This window comes from Carettochelys insculpta, chromosome 23 (genome assembly GCF_033958435.1).
Source record: "Carettochelys insculpta isolate YL-2023 chromosome 23, ASM3395843v1, whole genome shotgun sequence".
NCBI lineage: Eukaryota > Metazoa > Chordata > Testudines > Carettochelyidae > Carettochelys > Carettochelys insculpta.
The window spans coordinates 5,611,482-5,627,795 of record NC_134159.1 but is presented as its reverse complement, the minus strand read 5'-3'; the positions used below and the strand labels follow the sequence as shown (position 1 = coordinate 5,627,795).

Genomic DNA, 16,314 nt, shown 5'->3' with positions numbered 1-16,314 from the left:
AGGCTGAGAGCTGGGGGTTAGTGGGATGTTCAGCCTCACACATAGCAGGTCAAAAACCCGGCACCCATTTACCATGACGTGTGTTTTAGAAAACATATAAACCTGCTGGAGCATTTCCACACATGCAGCCTGAGGTCAATACTGCACATTCAATGGCAGGACAGAGTTACGAACCTGGAAGTCCTGGACAGAGCAGGAACCACGAGCATCGAAGCCAGGATTCTGAAAGCCCAGCTTCGCTGGACAGGGCACGTCATACGAATGGAGGAGTCGAGAATCCCTAAGCAACTCCTCTACGGTGAACTCTCCCAGGGCAAAAGGAAACAAGGTGGGCCTCGCAAGAGGTATAAAGACTGCATGAAGGCCAACATTGCTGTTGCTGGTTTAAAACCAGCTCAGCTAGAGCAGCATGCAGAAGACCAGACAGGCTGGTGTGCTCTCGTACGACATGCGTATGACAATTATGAAGAGCAGCGATGCAAACGCCTCACTGGTGCTCATGAGAGGAAGAAAGCAACAGCAGCAGCCGCACCAACAGAGCCAGGACAATTCCGCTGCCCCCACTGTGAATGCCCATGCCGTTCAAAGCTTGGACTCCTCAGCCACATGCGAGTCCACAACCAACAAGCCCATGCAAGCTCAAGATGTCATCGTTGGATGTGACGGACTACCTGCTACGTACTGTTTTACTACTGACCCCAGCACGGGGAGCAATTGGCCTGTACTGAGCACTTTGGACCTTCCCTACCCTTGGTCTTGGATGTTCATCTACATTGTAGCTAGGCGCGAGCCTCCCCCTGTAGACTCAGGCCAGGCCAGCTTCAGCCTAGACACCCTTAGGAAGAGTGAAGGGTTTAGCCCCAGTCTCTCGGCCACATTCCTGGCCGTCCCCGCTCATCTCTAACGTTTTAGCTGACGGTAATGGTCACCAGCAGGGCTTCCTGGAAGCCGAGTGAGATTCATGTGTCTCCCAGCTGACTGACAGAGCACCCACAGCCACCCACAGCGTTTCTGTTGGTGGTGCACATGTGAACACGCCTCAGTGCACATAAAAAAATTGTTCTGCTCATGGATAAAAAATTAGAGGGAATATTGGTCACCGGGGGAGCTGGCTGAAAAAATGTCAGCTGAACTGTTTGCCATCAGAAAATGCAGTTGTGTCCAAATCGAAACATTTCGCAGGGATGTGTCGATTTCAACCGAACTTTCAGTGGGGGAAGGTAATAACTGCTTCAGCATTCTCATTTCATTTGACAATGTCAGAATATTTGCTTTGATGAGGTAATAATGTTTGGGTCAACTTTCTTTGTCGTGACTTTGGTATTATATTAAAACATTATTTTTAATATCTCACGTGTTTTATATGATACGATAACCTTTCAGCATTGCTGAAATAGTTTTACCTTATTTGAATTTAAATATTTCCCTGTTTCCAAATCATTTGGGGGGGGGAGGGAAATTCCATTCCAAGTTACATTTTCTGAAATTTCAGCTTTCCCTTCCAAATGCAAACAGATTTAGAGATGTCAGAATTTCACACTGCAGTTCTGCTCTCCAACCATCTTTAGTTATCACCTTCTATTACAAACTGCTGTGTACAGAGGAGGTCCCAGCCAGTGACACCAGATCTGATCAGACCCTCTGACCTGGATGAAGGTCTGAGCTGGACTTCTATGACTTGCACTTATTTCTTAAATAGCTACTTCTTTCCCGGGGTGGATGCAAGTCAGAGGCTGAGGTGGTGACTGCTGTGTAGAGTGTGTGTGATCTGGAAAGCAGCGCAGAGTCTTAAAGGATCAATGATGTTATCTGAGTGTAAGGTACCAGTTACGTTACCACAGTGTTTCCATTCTCTTCTCCCCCACTCAGTCTTCCAGAGGTGCGGATCTCGGACAACGGCCCCTATGAGTGTCATGTGGGCATTTACGACAGAGCTACCCGGGAGAAAGTGGTCCTGGCGTCCGGCAACATATTCCTCAACGTGATGTGTAAGTGCAACACTTCTTCCCTGGTGGGAGGTGGCGGGGATGAGCGCTACGGGGAGGGGGCGGGGGTGGCAAAGAAATCAGCCCTGCTCTGAAATCTCTGCACAAACCAGGCAGAAGGCCAGTGGTCGGGAAACTCTTGTGAAACCCCTGGGGAGGATGCTGAGACCATTAACCTGGGACAGTTAACCTGCTGCCAGCATGCAGCGTGCATCCCAAGCATAATGGCCAAAACAAGGAAAGAAAACAAACCTTGGTTGGGGGCATAACAGAAATGGACCATTAAACTCCATGAGAAAGTCTGGTAGGGGGGATTTGTCCCACCACTGCGTGCAATGGGAAGGGAGACTCCTGTACCAGTGCAGTCAAGCATTCCAGATTGGCAGAGAGAGCCTCAGCTGTTGCTGCCAGCGCATCCCCAGAGGGTTTGAAGCCCACATCTGCCCTAAGGTAGCTTCATGCCGGTCACTGAGTACAGCACAAAGGAGCTGGGCTGGGGATGCGAGAGGTGGCCGGGTTTGGCCTGCTTGACCGACATGGCCAAGGCGGCGGTCTCTGTGCATGTGGTACTTTAAGGGAACATGAGACAAGCCCCAGTCTTTTCAGAGGCAGCTGCAAGGAGAGCAGCCGTTGTGTGGGTATTTACAGGCGGCTCAGCAGTGCTCAGCGTGCCCTGCCGAAGTAGGGAACTAATGAATGACTTGCCCCGTTGCCTGGCAGCGCGAGGGAGCAGCTGCTTCGGCGTCAGCTAAGGGTAGAGTTTGGCTCCTCAGAGGGTCTGAGCAGAGAGGCACCAGCAGGTGGGCAGCAGCTCTTCTCCAGCAGGTCATTAAGAAGGGCACCAGGAGGAAGGGGGAAGTTCACACAGGGGTTTGTGGAGGGGGGAACTTCTGCGCCTCCCCCCCTACCCCGGCGCGCCTTGTCTCATGGCAGGATTTTGCTCAAGTGATCTATTCCATGGCTGCAGCCTTTCCGCCGCAGCAGGAGAAGCTGCTGCAAGCCTGGTGGCGCTCAGGAGCTAAGTAGGGTCAAGCAAGGTCACGGCTTTAGATGACAGGTGACAGGGCTGATTTAGAAGGTGGCTCTCTTCCTGCTGAGTGCTGAACTAATGCCCCTGACGGGCACTGGGGGCCTGCTGCAGTGCGTGGGAGGAATGGCCTTTTGACAGGCATGTCAGTCCTGACCAGCTGTGGGTATCGGAGGGTGTCATCAATTCAAGGCTGAATAATTACCATCTGCCAACCTCACCCCCTGCCATCTCAGAGGGGTGCAGCTTCTTCCTTCCATGTCTGTAGTCACTGGCCCCATCTGGAACCCATTGTGCCAGGTGCTGTACAGACACCTAGTGAGAGACAGTCCCTGCCCTGGAGAATGTGCAAGCTAAATAGACATGACGGAGAAAGAAGGGGAAGAGAAACAGAGGCAGTGACATACCTAGGGTTGCTCACCCAGGTTGCGCAAATTGCAGCCTCTGGAGAAGTCCCCTCTGGCAGGCAAGTAAAGCCAGACGGGCCAGTGGGAAGACAGCAGAACCTCAGAGTTATGATCAGCAGAGTTACAAACTGACGGTCAATGCACATCTCGTTTGGACCTGGAAAGAAAAAGTCAGACAGCTGCAAAGACCCTCCCCCATCTCCACCCCCAGACAACCCCCACAACCCAAATACAGGACAATACTGTGTTAAAGGTAAATTACTAAAAAAGATAAAGGGAGAGTTTAAAAACAGGTTTGACAAGGTAATGTAATGGTTTGTGTGCTTGTTTCTTTTAAGTAAGATGATTAAAAGCAGGGCTTTTCTTCGGCACAGTACAGTTTCAGAGCTGTAGTAAGTCAGTGTTCAAAAAAGATGTGGAGAAATTAGAGAGGGTCCAGAAAAGAGCGACAAGAATGATTAAAGGTCTAGAAAATGAGACCTATGAAGAAAGGCTGAAAGAATTGGGCTTGTTTAGTTTGGAAAAGAGAAGATTGAAGGGCGACGTGATAATGGTTTTTAGGTATCTAAAAGGGAGTCATAAGGAGGAGGGAGAAAACTTGTTCTTTTTGGCCTCTGAGGATAGAACAAGAGGCAATGGACTTAAACTCCAGCAAGGGAGGTTTAAGTTGGACATTAGGAAAAAGTGCCTAACTGTCCAGGGTGGTCAAACAGTAGAATAAATTGCCAAGGGAAGTTGTGGAATCTCCATCGCTGGAGATATTTAGGAACAGGTTCGATAGATGTCTATCAGGGATGGTTTAGACAGTATTTGGTCCTGCCATTGGGGCAGGGGGCTGGACTCGATGGCCTCCCGAGGTCCCTTCCAGTCCTAGTGTTCTATGATTCTATGAATGTCCAGTTGTAAACTTGGGAAAGAACATCTATCCCCTTTTGTTCAGAGTGACCAACATTTCCGAGTTATAACCACTCCCCGTTCCCAAGGCATTCGTAATGCTGGGGTCTGTCGCATTTCTTAGGGTGGAATAGTAACAGAGAGATGGCCATGTTAGTCTATATTCTGTCAAAACAAAAAAGCAATTCAGTAGCACGTTAAAGACTAACAGAATAATGTATTAGGTGATGAGCTTTTGTGGGACAGACCCACTTCTTCAGATCATAGCTTCCTGCCTGACAGGGGGTAACTTAGCCAGCTGGTGCCAAAGAAAAAACAAGTTCCCTTCTGGATCCTGGACTAAATATCTGTGCCTGCCTGGAGTGGGTGTGGGCTACGCCAGTGGTTCCTGACCTTTTCAGTAACAGGGCACACTTCTATGAGACAGGCAGTTCCACAGCACACCTACTATTTTCAGCTGAATCGATTGCTCATAAATGTCACACTTACATACATTTGCTCTGGTTGCAGACTTACTAGAGAGGTTTGCAATACAGCAGTGCACCCCATATGCTAAAAAAGGATCAAATGCAACAATGTTTCAAATCCACCACAGAATACACCGCCAGCGAGCGCAGACACATTTTCAAAATCCGCTCAATGCTGTGCTAGGGATGTTAAGTGAGGCTGCTTCTGCACATGCCCCCTCCCATCGGAGTCATGATAATAAGGCAATTTGAAGAAGGCTAACGAGGTGCTAATATGCATAGTCAGCACCTTATTAGCATAAGGGCGACCATGCGAATTTTGAAGTGCAGACTTGGAGTTTCAGATTGACAGTGAAGATGGGGGCAGCTTCGAAAGAAGGACCCCACTTCGACATTCCCTTACTCCGATCTAGTTCTGTGGGAGTAAGGGAATGTCGAAGTGGGGCGCTTATTTCAAAGCTGCCGCATCTACACCGTCAATCTGCAATTCAAAGTCTGCACTTCGAAATTTGCATGGTTGCCCGTATGATAATGAGGTGCTGAACATGCATGTTGGCACCTCATTAGCCTGCTTCTAATTGCCTCGTTACCATGCCTCCTCCAAGGGGAGGTGGCATGTGTAGAAGCAGCCTGAACAAGTAACCGCCAAAAGCAAGATCCCCTCCCTACCAGCCTGTGCATGGTTAGCATTTCCCCTCATGGTGGGTCTTTGCAGTCCCACACAGTAGCTGGGACTCAGACAGCCTTGCTGCTTAAGCCCCCGCTGGCACAGGGTCCATCAATTTCTCCCCTCCCCCACCCCCGGCTAAGAGGCACAGCGAGGGGAAATTGTTGCAGTTTCATTGCACACATGGACAGCTCTCACAGCACACCGGTGTGCCATGGCACGCGGATTGAAAACCACTGGGCGAGCCATGTGCAGAAGTCCCTTTGCCATCAGCCTTTTGGCATGGCTCTGTGTCCGTCGATCAGTAGACACAGCTTTACCCACAGTGCTTTGTGTTCCGTAGCGACCTGTAAGTGCGCTGCCTGAAGCAGCCTGTCGCCTAGAAAGCTCGAGGACAGTTGAAGGACCTGTGCGTATCTCAAACAAAGCAGCAACCACCAGTGGCAACGGTGCCGTTAATGAGCAACTGGAGGAATTTGACCTGTGATCGTTGTTATGTAAAGGTAGAAAAGGAAAAAAATAATGACCTTATGCATTAAGATATTAGTTCAACAGCTTGTTGCCATGGATACAAGTGCTCCATGCATAGTCCTGGCTGTTTTCAGCCGCTCCAAACTGACGTGGTAGCAATCAGCAGAATTCACCTCCAGATGTGGCATGTTCAGGAGCGGGTCAGAAGGGCCGGGGGCTGGATTTTTGCCTCGCCCTGTTAGAGAGGGAGATGCAGGATAGAAAGCTGGCATCGGAGTCTGAACTTGCGCAGAGCTCTGGGCTGTGGGGCTTGATCCAGGATTAAGGTGATGTGGCCCCGGCAAAGCTTGTGCTTTCAGACAGACTTGCAGTAGGAGGTGCCTTGACCCCAAGGAGGTTACCGGCTGCATACCTAGGAAAGATTATATCCCGCACGTGTTCATGGGGAATTGAAGCACAGGATGGAGGCTCGGGCAGTGCTAGGGAAATCCTCACAAGGGCAGAGCTGGGGAAGGTAGCGCACCTCCTGGGAGCCCCTGTACATGTCTAATTCCCAGCACAAAGGCTCTCAGCGCAGTCTGGGTCTTGGCTGCAGGTGCCTGGAGTATATCCCAACTACAGCACCAAGTCTCAGAGCCCAGGCCGGCACATTTGAGCTGGGGGAGATTGGGCTGCAGAGCTAAAAGCAGCAGAGTAGGTGTTCGGTCCCCAGCTCTGGGACCTTTCCCTCTCGGGGGGTTTCTCAGCCCACACTCGAATGTCTCTGCTGCCGTGTTTAGCCCAGCGAGCCTCAGTCAGCCGCAGAGCAGACAAACCCCCAGGGGGTCTGATGCTGATCTGAGTCCTAGCCTGGGATCTTAACCCCCAGTCAGTCCAGCCTCCTGCCAGCTTCCCATTGCTTCTCCTGGGAAAGCATGGAGCTGTAGCATGGTCTGCACACTCCCCTGCCCCGCTCCCTCCTTCCAGCCCCATGCAAAGTGAGCAGGACCTGCCCTGTCCTGGGAGTTAGCCAAGTCCAGTGACTCTCAGGAGATGCGCTGTCTTCTCCAGCTCTGCCCTTGTCAGGATCTCCCTGGTGCTGCTTCTGCTTCCATCTTCACAGCAAGCCCAGGACAAAGGACCTCTCAAAATTGGGTTGGGGGGGTGCCCCAGAGGGTTCCCCCTCTGCCAGGAGCTGGTGGTTTCAGCAGCAGCCACAGCAAGAGACAGTGGTGAGACTGGAATTAACGTCTTCTTCACTGAGCACTGCCCGAGGCACCCACTAGCGGCTCTGTGGGAGCCCTCTGGCAGCGTGGGGGTTGGGGGTGGAGGGAAAAGCTTTGGAATTAGGAAAGCAAATATTGGGCTTGTCCCTAGCATGTGTCAACTCGGCAATGTCCAGGTGATGTAACGAGCCAGGTGAGTGTTGTTACCCCTGCTCTAGTTATGAGGAAACCGAGTCACAGAGCAGGGCAGTGGCTTGTTCAGGCAGAATCGGGGCAGCGCTGGGGTCAGCTGGCTGGCCAAGAGCACCTGTCATTTGCAAGCAAAATGGAAATTCATTTTTGCTCCAAGCCTGGTAGAAGTAGAATATCACCTATGTCCCTGGCAAGCAGTCGTACTGCCAGGCTGTTGGCTGTCATGGGCTCACGTTTCCCGGCTGCTTTTCATCCTGGGCCAGATAGGTTTCCGCAGGACATGGCGCGTATGAGAAAACTGCATTCCTCAGTGCAAAGAACTGTCAACTCTAAAATGATTTGAGCTGCTCTTGCTAGGGCCCAGGTCTTCTGACACCCTGTGCCACAGCCGAGCCAGAACCTGCCACTGGGTATGTCTGCACCACAGGAAAAACAGCAGTTTAGAAGTCTGGGCTGCCCAGGCCTGAGACCCTCCCCCTCTTGGTGGATTTCACCACCCAGCCTGCACTCAAACACCTACGCTGCTGGTTTTAACCCTGCAACCCAAATCAGCCGACCGGGCTCTGAGACTCGCTTCCCAGGGGGTTTTGCTGCAGTGTAAATGTACCCTTGGTCTCTCGCTCCTACCTGCAAAGGCTGCAGGCCTCAGAGGTGGCTCCCTTCAGTACAGCCTCCTCCCCCCCCACCCTCTTGCTGATGACTGATTGCTTTTGCCACTTGTGCAGAGGTGTCAGGGTGCCAGAAGTGTGGGACTGCCAGGGGCACCTCAGCAAACACGCGAGTGCCAAACGTGGCCTTTACAGACCCATGTGGAGGTATCGCTGGAGTCCCGTCAGTTCCAAAGCCCTTCCAGGAGGTGTAATGGCAAATTCCTGCTGATAATGATTCACCTCACTTGGGAGAGGGCCCTGGAGGCACATCGGGGAATGGCTCACCGTGAGTGACAGGACAAGGCTGCAGCAAACCAGAGGGGGGTGCTTTTGTAAGAGGTGGCTGCATTCAGCTGTGTGTCTCCCATGAGGAACGGGGAGTAGAACTTAATCCCCTCGGATGGGGCTAGTGGCTCCATCTACCATCTCTCCAGCCCCGGGCACCACTTTCACCAGGTGACTTGACCGAGCCAGTCTGCTCGGGAAAGCAGTCTGCTCAGGTCTGCAGGCAGCCTGAAACAAAGCTTGGGGACAAGTGAGGGTTGCCTGTGAGCAGCTCCACGTGCTGTCCACCGATGCCAACCTAAGTGGGCACATTGTGCAGTGTCACTCCAAGCAAAGCCCACGAGATGCTATGTAGTGAGTGGCCTCTCCTGAGTAGGAGGAGCCTGCATTGTGGGAGGAGTCGGACAGCGCCAGCCCTTTCTGCACAGATAATTTCTCTGGAGGGAGCCGGGGTGTAGAAAACACGGTTTGTAAGACGCTGGAAAAGGCAGGTTGTTTCAGTACCCCTTCTGCCAGGACCAGCCTTCACCAGAACCTCCCATTGTTCCACCATTCCAGGTGAATCACAGCCCACTTCTCAGTGTACGTTACCCACCATCCTCTGTCCCCAGTCTAGCTGCATTGTTACACCCATTCTGCAGAGTCTACCTCTTTAGGCTTGGTCTACACTAGGTAGGTCAGTTGATTGCAGATACACAATTCTAGCTCTGGCAACTCCATGGCTAAAGTCAACTTACCTGGCTGTCCTCACTAAGGAAGGTCAACGGGAGAGTTTCTCCCGTCAATGTCCCTTACCCTTGCGATAGCGAGATGTACAGGGTTCCACTGCCAACCCTGGATAGGTCAATTTTGCACATCTCCAGCAGGCGAGTTAATCTTCCGGGTAATGTAGATGTGGCTTTAATTCAAGTTAGGGACTTGTGCTTTGGGCTCTTGAGGGCCCCAGTTGAATCCCAATTGTTGACTAAGAACACAGGTGATACATGTGACATAAAAGAAACTGGTGCAGTGAAGAGACACTACAATTAGCGACTCCAACAGCCTACTACAAAAGCTGGGACAATGGTCAATGAGTGACCCCCCCAGCAGCCTCTTCCCCAAATAGTTGCAGCTAAATTAGCTACAAAAAGTATCCACTGCTCAACGCTCCTAGCTTACAACCAGGCTGGTCTTGAGCAATAGGGTCTCCTACAGCCCAAGGGGTTTTGAAGGTGTTGTTGAAACCCTTCAAGTTTTGCAAAAGGCAACTGCCATCTATGCAGAGATTCTTTTTATTTCCTGGGGCCATTAACTAAAAAGCGCCTACTCCCAGCAGTTTCATTGTATTCAGTTCACACACTGGAGGCGAGCTAAATTGGCAATTAAAGCAGCAAAAATACAACGAAAAATTATGCCGCATTACATGGCTTGCAGTGCTAAGTAAAGGAACTCATTACACAAGCAGGAAGAGGGAAACTTTTCTCGAGCGGCTCTGCAGTGTTGACCTGCAACATCGTCTGCTATGCTCCCCACCAGCCCCTTGCACAGTTACGCCTGTGCACCTCAGTTCAGGTCGGCTGCCTGCCTTTCCGGCTGAGCCGCCGCCCTAGGTAACAAAGGCTGCTGCTTGGGAATTTTTCAGCCAAACGCCTTTTGGCCAAAAAGGCTGATTAATAGAAACTGACGCTTCTGGTGGGAGAGGGCTGGTTTGGATCAATTGTTCAACTTAACATTTGTTTGAAAAAAGTTGTGAAGTGATCAAAATGTGTTGTTTCGGCAATTTCTAGATGCAAAATTCCAGTTTGCTGCTTTGACATAGCATTTTGTTTCAATTCTTAAGTGAACTGCAGTTAAAAATTTAAAAGATCTGAATCAAAACGAAACATTTCAACAGACCTGAACTGAAACTTGCAGGGAGATTTTCAGTTTGTGAACATTTTTGAGAATTAGACTTCTTGCCCTACTTTGGAATGGGGAATTTTTTGCAGTATCTCAACACTTCTTGCAGGCTGGGAATGCCATTTCTCACTCAGATCTCCTGGGCAACACACCAAACCCCGTAAAAATGAGGAGCAGAACACCAAACTTATGTCATCATACCTGAACTCTCGTTTCCTACAATCCAAATCCTATTGCTACTGTTACGCAGGAGGCAAATCTGCAGCTTTAAGCTGTGTCTACACGTGCACGCTACTTCAAAGTAGCGGCACCAACTTCGAAATAGCGCCCGTTGCGGCTACACGCGTCAGGCGCTATTTCGAAGTTAACTTCGACGTTAGGCGGCGAGACGTCGAAGTCGCTAACCTCATGAGGGGATCAGAATAGCGCCCTACTTCGACGTTCAACGTCGAAGTAGGGACCGTGTAGACGATCCGCGTCCCGCAACATCGAAATTGTGGGGTCCTCCATGGCAGCCATCAGCTGGGGGGTTGAGAGACACTGTCTCTCCAGCCCATGCGGGGCTCTATGGTCACTGTGTGCAGCAGCCCTTAGCCCAGGGCTTCTGGCTGCTGCTGCTGCAGCTGGGGATCCATGCTGCATGCACAGGGTCTGCAACCAGTTGTTGGCTCTGTGGATCTTGTGTTGTTTAGTGCAACTGTGTCTGGGAGGGGCCCTTTAAGGGAGCGGCTTGCTGTTGAGTCCGCCCTGTGACCCTGTCTGCAGCTGTGCCTGGCACCCTTATTTCGATGTGTGCTACTGTGGCGTGTAGACATTCCCTCGCTGCGCCTATTTCGATGTGGTGCTGCGCAACGTCGATGTTGAACATCGACGTTGCCAGCCCTGGAGGACGTGTAGACGTTATTCATCGAAATAGCCTATTTCGATGTCGCCACATCGAAATAGGCTACTTCGATGTAGGCTTCACGTGTAGACGTAGCCTTAGACAAAGCTGATTGTGTCTCTTCTGTTTTGTTTTTCCCTGACAATCCCTCCAAGCTGGCCAAATAATAACGTGATTTAGACCTTTTTTTGCATCTGGTGTCCAGCTGCGGGCCCAGTCAAACCTGTCTGCAGAATCTGTGCTCTCCTAATCCATTTCACCTCCTTCAAAGCTACCTTCCATTGAATCATCTGCAAGAGAGGTTGCTTTCCTTCTCCCTCCCTCTCCAGGTGGCCCTGCTCAGAGCCCTTGTCTTTCTCATTGGCATCTCCCAGAGTGCTCAGAGCCAGACTGCTCTGCATGTACAAATTAACTGTACGCAGCCGGCTAGTTAACCTTCCTCGCAAAATTACAAAGACAGCTCATGCTGGAAACACAGGGGAGCTGGGCCGGAGTTGTCTGCAGGGAAGTGTGTTTAGCGATTAAGTGAAGGCCCATCTCTGGAAAAGCTCTTTATTAATTTCATCCGTCTGTGACCAACCTCGACAAAGAAGGGAGGCAGCGGGTAGAGAAATTGCTGCTGAACTGATGTGGTTCAGTGGGAGGTATGTTTATTTATGGGGAAGAGACATATGTTCACATGATACGGTATGATTATCGGCAAAATAAACCCCAGGCGTATTTGCTTCTCCCCTTCACCCCACGCACCCACGGAAGAGTTCTGTTGTTTTGAGCGAATGCCCAACTAGCTGGTTCCATAGTCTGTGGGCACAGTATTCTGTACTCGAGTGGCACAGGGTTTCCCAACAACTGGCATCATTGTCATTGCAGGGTAACAGTCAGCAACCCCGGGCACTGGTGCCGAGAGTGGCACAGGAAATGGGAGCTCAGCCCCATCCCTCCTCCCACATGCAGCTGGGAGCTTGCTCAAAGCCAGGCTGCCTGTGGATTAACAAAAGGCCAGCTAGTGCCCCCAACCACCATCTAAACGGTAACGCTCTGCAGCTTGATGCACTTATTAACAAAGTGGTTGCAAGTAGGACTATTAGTGACTTTAGAAAGTATCACCAGCACTCGGACCATCCATAAAGGTCAAAAGGTCAAATTTCGCCACTCCACCTTGGAAAGATTGTGACCCCGATATTGGGTTTGTCGGAGCTCAGCACCACATCTCTGGGTTTGGGGTATTGAGACTACCTGGGCTTCACATCCGCTCTTCAGATCCCCACCCCAGAACCCAGTGGCATATTTGCAGCCTACGTGGAGTTAGCATCAGATCTCTGTCCCTTTGGCTAACTTCAGCACTCAGGCCATCGGGAAGTGTCGCATCAGGGGACTGACTCTGGATCTGACTCTAGCCAGCACTGCGAGCGAGACTTTTTCAAGCCGTCATCAGAGCTACTGCAATTTCTCTACAAAGGAGGATGGAGCAATAATGAACATTGAGCAAAGAAAGTTCATCTGTGTCCTACAGCACTTCAGTTCATCATAAGAAGTTGACTGGGTGGGGGTGGGAGAGGAGGAATCAGCGCAGACTCAGCCACGTCCACTCTGGCTGCCTCTTGTCGTTTTGCTTTCAGAGAGCAAAATCTAGCTGCTCCCAGCTATGATGGTTACCTCTCCCTGTTTCTCTGCTGAAGACCCTGGGTGTACCAGGTGGGGCCCATTGCCTCTTATTCTGCTGTCAGTCAGCAGGCACAGGCTGAACTTCTCTAATCCAGAACGCTCTCATCCAGCAACGTTCGGAATCTGGCATGATTTTACTTAGCCCAACAGCCAATTGTCATGAGTGTGGCATACCTCCTGTGGTCCCATAAAGTTTGTTTCCGGCCACCGGTCCTAGCTCTCAGTGTTCTGTGCTCTTATTTAGCTGTAATTTACCCCTACATGTCTTCTAAGATCCCAGTCAGCAGTGAAAGTTTTGGTAACATGCTAGACGATATTGACCTCCCCTTGTCCGGCAAATTCTCTCGTCTGGCACCAGTCCGGTCCCAAGGGTGCTGGAAAAGACAGGTTCAAGCTCTATAACGTAATAGCCTTGTGTTGATGAGTGTGTGATGCTGCCCTCTAATTGCCAGGCCCCTGAGCCAAGAAGGGAACTGTTGGTACAGTTAGCTAGCTGTGGTCTGTTAGGTCATATGTCAGAGGCTGGTCTTTCTGGAACAAAAATACTGGCTTCTATTCCCAGCTCCCTGCATGCATGGAATTCATAATGGAATGGTGTCTGCAGTCATAGATTCATTGCGCTCTCAGTTGTCATGGTGTATGAGGTGGCTTGAACCACAGTCTCACAATGATAAGATCAGCCCAAGCTCCGTGGTGTGCATCCAGCCACAGAGCAGGCAAGAAAGGCCTTCACACCTAGCGTGTTGACTCTTTGTTACAGACTCTGCTCCGCATGAAAGCAGCTGATTGTGGTTGCTGCACGGGGAGACCAGCTGTTGATAGACTGCTGTTTCACCACATGTGCATGTAGACATGGAAAGGACATACCTCTTGCTCCAACCCCATACCAGCGCCAGCCTAGGGGGAAGTAACCTGTGCTTGCCAAAAGGCCAGCGAAGGTGGGGCAGGTTGAGCTGTCTGTTAACAAGATTGCCTGATGCTTCCATTATAATGTTTTCAGTTGCTTATAACTTTGTCAAATTTTAACTCTTTGGACTGAAGCTTTTACAAGCTGAGCATCTGGCTCAGCCTGCACAGGTTTGGGAGATTTCAGCCAAGTGATTCAGCTCTTTGCGAGAGCAGGGGTGGTGATAAATACGTTCCTTTGCCGACCTTAAAAAAAAAAATCTGTTGATCTTTCTACTGGGGCGCTCTAGTGTCCCCATGCTTTAGAGAAGGGTCTAGAAATTTGGCAGCAGGGGAGGCAGGTGGCCTTTATGCCAGGAATGTGCCTTTTGCTTGTGCCAGGAAAATCCTCCTACATTTGGCCAAGCCCAATATACCTTTGAAAAATCACAGTTTTCACATGCTCAGTAAAGACTTGCCAGAGCTTCACAGTTAAATTCCCCGAAGATTCCATCTGCGCTGAGCATGCTCCAGCCTATGGAGGACGAGGACTATCCCTGTGTCCTGGGACCAGACCCTGTAAATTTAATAAGGGAAATGGCCTCTCTTGTGCTCCCACTTCCCCCCTTGCTGGCATCCAGGCAGTAAGGAGGAAGCCACCAGAATCAAATGCACAGGGGACGAAAGCTTGACCTGTGCAGGCACTGGGGGGACATGGGGACAAGGAACCTGGGTTTGGAGGAGGCCTGGGAAGTGAGGCTGGAAGGGCTGGGAAAAGAAAAATTGTTCTCGGCATTAGCTGGAGGCTGGGACTGAGGGGGCAGAGACTGGTACAGGGACCCAGGGGGAGGAGACTGGGACTAGAGGCTTGCAAAGCTCTTGGATTTAATGATGCAGAATGCCACAGGAGACCCATAACCATCCTCTTTGCAGAGCTGGGTTTGCATGGCTTGCAGTAAATATGGCTTAGGGGCCGTGCACTGAACGAAAAGGAGAAAGGAGAACACAGGCGTGCTGCTGATTCAGGGAGCACCAGCTCCCCATGCATGAGAACCTGTAGAAAAATGTAGTCTGTGATCAAATACTGCAAGACTGTCTCCAAAGGCATGCACCCAAGGGGCGTGACTCAAGGTTTCACAAGCAACCTTTCTTCTGGCATTTCCTGACTCTGCAGGGCTTGACTTTGCAGCCTTAATAATGACCAGCCATGTCCTTTTGCTTGTTTGAGCATGTCTGTGTGTAACCTACATGGGGGAAATTCTCTGTGGAGGCTGCTGGACGTAGACAAACAGCTTCTTCCTCCTGGCATGACAGAGGAATGTCCTCTGCTGCCAAGCATTGCCACGGAAGATCTCGCAAGGTCTTGGGGTGGATGTGGCAGTCCAGGAAGGATTGGTGTCTACAGGGGAAGTGAGAAGGCTGGGAGGAGCCCAAGTTTAGCATGTGTCTTCTTGCTTTTCTTTGTTGTAGCATTTCTCCTCTTGTAAAGTGCAAAGGTTGCTGACAACCATCTATAGCATCTAACTGTCTATAACAGGGGTCAGCAACCTTTCCGAGGCCGTGCCCCAAAATGTGACCTTTTGACTCTATGTACGGCCCCAGTGGCTGGTGATACATTTTAAAGTCACTAATAGTCCTACTTACAATAGCTTCATTGATAAATGAAGATGCAGAGCTTTACCCTTTAGCTGGTGGTTGGTGGCACCAGCTGGTCTTTTGTTAATCCACAGGCGGCCTGGCTTTGAGTAAGCTCCAGGCTGCTTGGGGGCTGAGCTCCCACCTCCCATGCAGATGAAAATTGGCTCATGTGCTGCTCTTGGCACCCGTGCTCGGGGTTGCTGATCCTGATCTATAACTTACAGTCCCGAGTCATGTACTGGGCTTAGAGCAGCTATTAACATTTATAACAGTGCCCCCAAAACATTTTTGTCTCTGCCTCCCTAGGATGCGCAGCTGGGACCCCAGGCCTGGAGTGGGGCTGTAACTGGGGTGGAGGCCACAGTCAGGGGTGGTGCATTGCGGAGCACCAGGATCGGAGGCCAGGCTGGGAGCTGAGCGCCAGGGCTGGGGGTGGAGCTTTGCCTGGGACTCAGGGCAGGACCAGAGTGGAGCTGGGTACAGAGTGGGACTGGACAGTGCGCCTTTCCTGCTCCCCAGAGAAGTTGGCCTGGACCTCACCAGGCATTTTCCTCCATGCTCCATAGTTTGGAGACAATTGTACTATACACCTACCCTTGATGCAAAGTGTAGTCAGTACGATGAATGCTTGTTAACCTCGCGCTGAGCAAGTTGCTACGAAACTTACATCTCCTCTGCCATCCTCTGTCTCCAGCCATGGCTAATGGCAGCTGCAGCAGAATAAGAAATGATTCATCTCCTAATAGCGTGACAGCGCCATAGCAAAGGGTGTAATTAACCGAGAGGCTTGTGGAACAGATCTTCCCATTTTAAAAAGTCCTTTTAAACAGCATCCCTCCTTTGTCTTCTCCTAGCCTGTGACCAGCCCCTGCCCCTCTGAGAGGGTGTTGTCTTCTGCAGAAGAGGTGGGGTGGGACCAGTGGGTATATCAGGCCAAGAGGAGCAGCCACTTGAAAAAGGATGATCCAATGGTTAGGTTCTAGCCTGGGACTTGACCCCATGGGGGCCATTCTTTGCCCTGACACTGACTGTCTGTTTGCCCTTGGGAAAGTCCCTGGATCTCTCTGCACCTCAGCATCTGAGGTCTGCTCAAGTCCGTGACTCAGAGGGGTGTT

At 50.9% G+C, this 16,314-nt stretch overlaps 1 protein-coding gene across 2 annotated transcripts in view; it reads left to right on the top strand.

The window, feature by feature from the left end:
- The window catches only part of IGSF21 (immunoglobin superfamily member 21), a 283,680-nt gene that overhangs the window by 223,418 nt on the left and 43,948 nt on the right, over positions 1 to 16,314 (top strand). For both annotated transcript variants that reach the window (XM_074975635.1, XM_074975633.1), the window contains exon 4: positions 1,870 to 1,988. In XM_074975635.1, the coding sequence (XP_074831736.1) occupies positions 1,870 to 1,988 (119 nt within the window). The remainder of the gene's footprint in view (positions 1 to 1,869; positions 1,989 to 16,314) is intronic.